Source organism: Rhynchophorus ferrugineus, unplaced genomic scaffold, assembly GCF_030347505.1.
Source record: "Rhynchophorus ferrugineus isolate W39M unplaced genomic scaffold, kcgeb_rfMv2 rfM619, whole genome shotgun sequence".
NCBI classification, from domain to species: domain Eukaryota; kingdom Metazoa; phylum Arthropoda; class Insecta; order Coleoptera; family Curculionidae; genus Rhynchophorus; species Rhynchophorus ferrugineus.
Window position 1 is genome coordinate 32162 of NW_027473196.1, and position 6879 is coordinate 39040.

A 6879-nucleotide genomic window follows, 5' to 3' on the forward strand; every position below is an offset into this window, starting at 1 on the left:
ATTCATAAACTAATGATCCGACAGCTGTCAAATTTATACACGCATCTTTTGAGGGTTAGGGCTAACTGAAAAACATATGGATTTAATTCTAGTAGTGCCATCTATGTGTCAGGCCGGGGACTTTTCAATTGACGCGTTATGTAATGCAGAAAATGCGAAGTATTAATTTTTAAGGACATTAAATGTTAAACAACCCAGTCTGGTTCGATGGTTTTGACGTTTCGCTGCATGAAACAAGCACTACATAATAACCTGAAGGATCAGAAAATTTCGCAGATAATGGTTTATAACACCTGTATCAAAAGTTTCTTAACTTTTCAAATTAAGAGAAAATGGCTACCACCCGAATTGACTGAAAATTCTACTACCAAAAGGAGTTTTCTAGCGTATTGCGACTGGAGATGAAAGTGGATCTGTCCCAAGCGTAAAAAGTCCAGGGGAGACATTGAAATTGAAAGAAAAGCGAAATATTCATATTTTTATGGCCATCAAGTTGTGCTATGGTGAGATCAACAACATGTAGTGTATAACGAGTTATTAAAACCAAATGAAAGAGCAAAAAACCTACAATACTATATATTGCAAAAAATCACTATAAATAGGCATTGCGGAGGATACTCTTTTGGAGCTCGAATAGAAACTTCAGGCGGTGAAACCGAAGGAAACGCTCAAATTTCTATGGGACGTACAAAGTTTTCGTCTAAAATAATCAGATATTTGGGTATAATGTTATTGTTGAAATGATGTGACGGAAAATCGGAAGTTGTGCAGTGCAAAACTATTGCTTTTAAGTACTAACTATAGCATATAAGACCTCTTAGGAATATTACATAGAAGGGCTTCTTTGGTGTAATGGTGAGAGCGCTTAGCCCACAGACGGAAGTAGCGGGGACAATAGCTCCTTGTTGTTTTTAGTTAGAGCATTTGTCAAATCACCTAGGCTAAATAACGGACCCCGGGGCCTGAAGTGTTCCTTATTTTCAATCATTTTTTTATTCCTATTTTTACTTGGCCTATCCATCATAATACTTAATAAAATAATTGCGTAATTTATTGAGTAAATATCTAACACTAAAAGGAGAAAAATAAAATATAAAAATAATAATATAATTTTGTGACATATTCAAAAAATTAAATTACCAACAAAACAAATTTAAATTAGTATAACTGTTTGTGCTCTGCACCGACTTATGTAAATAGTTGGTAGTCGTTAAAATAACATTGTAAATAAATAAATAGGTTTAGGTAGGCATTAAGCTAAATTACGTGTGTATAGTATAATATAAAATACGTGTAGTAGAAAGGTTAAATAAGGTTTTTGTTTATTTTGATTTAGTTATTACAACGATTATTATGTATATATTTTATTTTAAAACATTTTTTTGCGTTAAAAATGTAATTTCAATTATTTTTTAATTTTTAGTGAGTTCCTTATTAATTTTTTAAAGTCGGTTCAATGTTTTTGTTAAAATATTTATTCTCAATAATGCCCTTTTAGGGAAAAGATTATCATAATTCATGCAATCCTTTAATAATAATTCTCAATAGTGCTAATGAATCCAATACTAAATTTATAATATTTACACACAGTGAATTTGTTGCAACTTAAATTGTTTAAAATGTTATCCAATTTAAACAATTTCTACTCATTTTACTTGCTTATAAAATATATTCCATATATTTTTTCTCTCATTTTAATCTTTTCTATATTACCGTGGATCCATATTGTGCAATATAGACAAAGGCAGTCTTTACCAAGAAAACTATAGTATCTACAAAACTACGCCAACTGTTTTCTCAAGTATAAAAAACAAGTTCGATAGTTGAAAACACATTTTATATTGTTTGTGTTCACTGTAGCAAACGCCGGCTATAGTTGAGTCCGTACTGGAAAAGGATAGACACCAGCAATTTATTAGAATTAATTGAATTGTTTTTGGGAAAATTTAAGACAATTAATTTCACAATTTTCGTGCTTAACTTTAATTTAACGGCGTCTAAAAGAGACATTATCTAATTCGCACAACTTTATCTTTATAATACAAAATAATGTTCTTTAATATATAGTCCCTTTTCTTATTACAAGTTTTATTTAGCTTTATTTTTTTAATTAAAATGGGATATTTTATACATGCTACATTAATCTAGTTAATGTAGATGTATAATTTTATTACTAGTAAATATCCCATAATATTTTCAGCCATTGTTTATATATTTACATATAATAACTATGTTCACAATTGTCGTCATTTTGAGCTAACTAGTTGATACACTTTTAGGCAATTTGTTATTTATTGATCTAAACAATGTTTGGGTCGGTTCTCGATCTTATATAAATTTAACCTTATCACAAATATCACGACCAGACTGATTTTTATATCAAAAATATGAGAAACCAATGCGCCAATCATAGAAAATGGCGCATTTAAGAATTTTTTACCAGACCTAGAATTATCATAATTAATTTAATTTTTATCAAAATTTTAACCAAATAATTCAAGGTTTTTAATTATCTCTGCATAATTCACTCACATATCATTCAATGCCTTATTTCTCATACTCTCTTCGCCAAATGTATATTTAAGTATATATGCACCTTCTATTGTTTTGAAGGAATTTTTAGACATCAAAAGGTTTTCCTTGATAAAAAATTAAGAATAATATACAATACTACTAGATTAATGTGCTCAGTGATTTTTTTAATGTATTTTTATTAAGATTTAGGCAGTTTTTATGAACCGTGGGTAATATTCCATGAATTGAGTACCAACAAAAGTTCACTTGCTTATCTGTTGTTGTTTTTAAATTCGGTAATGCTGTCGAAGTGCACAGTGTATTTTCCACTGGCCCTCAAAATTATCACCCACTCTTAAATAATGAGGTTATCTTAAAATGAATACGTACCTAACATTTATTGATTATATTCTATAGTTTTCATATTCTGACTATAATGTATATTTTAGACTAGAGATTTGAACATTATATTATATTTAAATTTGATATCATTAACTAGTTAGTTATAGATAAAATTCAAGATTTTTTATGAATATGAAAATTGAATATTCATTTTCAGCAATAATAATGATCACGATATATTCTGTTCTCAGATAGTATGTCTTGTTAGTTATTGTCCATTTCGATAAAACAAAAATAATGTTAAGGATCTGTTACAATTTAGTGTTACTATTAAGTTTGTTAATAAGGATTTGTTACAGTGATTCCGAATCTAGAATTAAAGGAATGAGATAGGGTCCAGAAAATAGTCAAGAATATGTTAATGTTATTTTTTTAATACAATAGTATATTTGTCCGTAGATAACAAGGCTTACTGGATATTATAGATCTGTTTAATTATTAAACTGTTTGTTTTGTTTAGTGATAAGTCAACCAAAATAAAATTAAGGTACTTTAAAAGATACTCAAATAAACGTACGAAATGATTTTAATTCCTTATATTAAAACAGTTGCTTTGGTCGGATTTTCAATAGGGGCGAACTCTAACTCAATTTCTGGTCCTAATTTATGAAAAAGGAGTTTTAACAGCTCATTTTGCATATTTTTCAATCATGCCCGGCATTTTTTTTTATAATTAAAATGCAAATTTGTGAAGTTACGGATTAAGTATTTGCATAAAGTTTATATTTTAATAACACGTCCCAAAAAATTGTTTCGAATAAAATGGTTATTAATTCCTGAGAATTCCATTAGATTGTAAAATAGGCTAGTATAAGTATCTTATTTGGGTTTCTTTGGATTTATATTAATTATATAAACATTGAATATTTTAAAATGTATACAATGTGTTATTTATTTATGGATACTTATGTTTTTTATTTTAATATTTGTAAACAACCTCTTAAATCTGATATGAATTGTAATATTTACTTTCAATTGAAATGTGGTAATAAAATATTTAGATTCATCTCAAGATAAGCGGTCTTATTAACATTATCTATTTTACTTCTCTTTGTTATCTTAGGTAAACGCCCTGAAGTGTTTATGCTATAATATAATAATTATAAATCCGAAATATGGTCAAATCAGATTTTATTTACTTCAGAAATATGAAGTTGGCAGCGCTTCTGTTAATATTGGCTTCTCTAAGCCACAGTTTGGCTAAATTTGATTCTACTTGGGATAGTTTAGATAGCCGAGAGATACCTTCTTGGTACGATGACGCTAAAATTGGAATTTTTATCCATTGGGGCGTGTTTGCAGTGCCAAGCTTTTCCGGAGAATGGTTTTGGGCGACATGGAAATCTAGTAAGTTAGTTTATTTCGATATAAGATACCACAAAAAAACTCTATCGACTTTAAAACTTTATTTTCGAATTTGTAACGTAAATTATTATCTATGTTATTTATTTTTAAATGTTTTGTTTATAAAAAATTAATATATTTTCTTATTAGTTTTGTTGTAATTTGTGTTATATCGCTCAAATCTGTTTCAAAATAGAAAAAATAATTTTTCAAAACGAATTAATCATGAATGATGAGAGAAATAGATTTTTGTCCTTCTTTTTCAAGTTCTTGAATATTAGTTTTATTACTTAATATATATCGGTTCTTGCCGGCTAATCTATAATTTGTTTTTACAATAAATACTTTAAAAATTAGGTATATGACTGGGAGAACCTTTCGATCCTTACTTATTCTCTGTAGTAATAATGTTCATGTATTAATAGACACTGCTATTTTTTTCTGTTAAGTTTTAATAAACTTTTAATTTTACATTACTTTTCGCATTCAGAACATTCACATAACTGGATTATATTTGCCCTTTTTATATTTCAAATTAAGTTCATTTCTTCCCTTGTTAATCTACTCCCCCCAACGGAGTTTTGTACCAAGATTCATCCCAAGATAGTGTTTGTCTATAGATTTATATTCTCCATTGTTATTTTTCTATATGCAGTTTCGTTATACGTAAATTCACTATGCACCGTTCAGATTTGATTAAATTGTATTCCCCTCATCTTAGTCCACTTATTTATGCTGTTAATCGTATGATATTTCCTGTTATCTCCAACGGCAAGTACTATCAGTATCATCAGCAAATGAAACTATGCTGATATTTTACATATGGTGTATCACATGTATAAATACATTTCGATGAGGTGCACTCTCTTTAGCTTCTTTATGATAGAAAAGGCTTTCTCTTGTTTGACTCTAAAGATTCTGGCTGAGATGTAAGTGTTTAGAAGTTCACTATTTTGTTTCGGTAACATTTCTGAACATTTCTTGCCAATTCCACATGCCAGGACGAGGCGATCCGAAGATTGGAGATTTGGGCTACGATATAACTGAGCGGGCTTTTTACTTTCGTAGGCTTTTACAAAGACGTCTATGATTATATGCATCTGATCAGTTATTTAATGTTTGTTCATAAAACCAAACTGATGGGTAGTTGTTAAATCTTTTCATTCTATAATTTTATCTTTTCAATATGAGATTTTTGAAATACCTTGGCTTTTATTGATAACCATAAGACATATATTAGGTGATCTGGTGGTTTTCCTGGTTCTGGGATCATAATAATTTTAGGGATCTTCTAAGCATCATTAAACAAGGTAGTACGTTTTATAACTCCTTTTATTGTTATTGTATTTAAATTTACTTTTGTTTTGTGTTAGTTTTAATGTGAACCACTATTACTTTCTTGTTTATATTGGCTTGTTTGCATTAACGCGTTTTTTATGTTGTAAATAACGACAGATATTGTAGTATTTTGTCTTCCTTCATTCTAAGTTATCCTAGCAACCTTGACCTTGCCTCAACAACATCTTTATAGGTCATAAAGGTTAAGCAACATCGCCATCTGTCGGATATATCTTTATAGAAATATATTCTTATATAAAGGCTTTAGTAAAAACTCAAAAATTAAAATAAAATAACTATGTAATGGCGTAATAAATATGATGTAAATGTTTATTAACAATCATTAGAGTTATATTTACAATTGAGATAAATAATATTTGCCTCAGCTGAATAATTTTTTTTATCGTTTATTCTTCGTAATACTATAACCGTTATCTGTTAAACGGTTGTTAAATACATCCTGCTAGTACGGCTAATTGATTTTATAAAGAGCATCATGACGTGGAAGTGCTTATTATTCGTAGTTTTGTGGTGTTTTGGTTTAGTTTATTGTCGTTATAACGCAACATGGGCTAGTTTAGATAAACGTCCATTACCCAAGTGGTATGATAATGCTAAAGTGGGAATTTTTATTCATTGGGGTATATTTTCTGTACCCAGTATACATTCTGAGTGGTTTTGGGCCTATTGGAAATCACACTGTAAGTTTTTCTACTCTCTTTGTTTCGTAAATTATTATTAACTGCGTAAAGCTAAATATATAAAATAAATGTAATAAATTTTAATAATACGATAATATCAAAACTATATAATGGTAATATTTCTACCGATTTTGTGTAGTGAGTATACATTACGTTACGTCATAAAATAGCAATTATTCAAACTTCAGGTTCTCCTTCTAACTTCTAATCTACTGGGAAGATTTTAAAAAGAGAAATATTTCATTATAAGCATAACAACTTAGGTTACACATTTTTAATAAGATTTATTTGGTATTTAATAGTTTTTATTTAACTATGGTGATGGTATATTTCTAATATTGTATATTATTTCTAAGATTGTAAGTTATCAAATTATTAAAAATTAATTATGTTTTCTTTGCAGATGACGTAGAAATTGATAAGTATATGAAAGCCAATTATCCCCCAGATTTTTCATATCAAGAATTCGCTAAAGATTTTACGGCAGAATTCTTTAATGCCACAGTGTGGGCAGATATATTTGCAAAGTCTGGAGCAAAGTAAGTTTATATCAGGTCATATGGAGATTTTCTCTCTGTCA

The 6879-nt window shown here is 28.7% G+C and overlaps 1 protein-coding gene across 1 annotated transcript; it reads left to right on the top strand.

Annotated features, from left to right (window-relative positions):
• Positions 1-4044: 4044 nt before the first annotated feature.
• LOC143206266 (plasma alpha-L-fucosidase-like) lies at positions 4045-6842 on the top strand. Its single transcript, XM_076419031.1, has 2 exons — positions 4045-4263; positions 6703-6842. The coding sequence occupies exons 1-2, from the start codon at positions 4065-4067 to the stop codon at positions 6840-6842; spliced, it is 339 nt and encodes a 112-aa protein (XP_076275146.1). The 5' UTR covers positions 4045-4064.
• Positions 6843-6879: the final 37 nt, after the last annotated feature.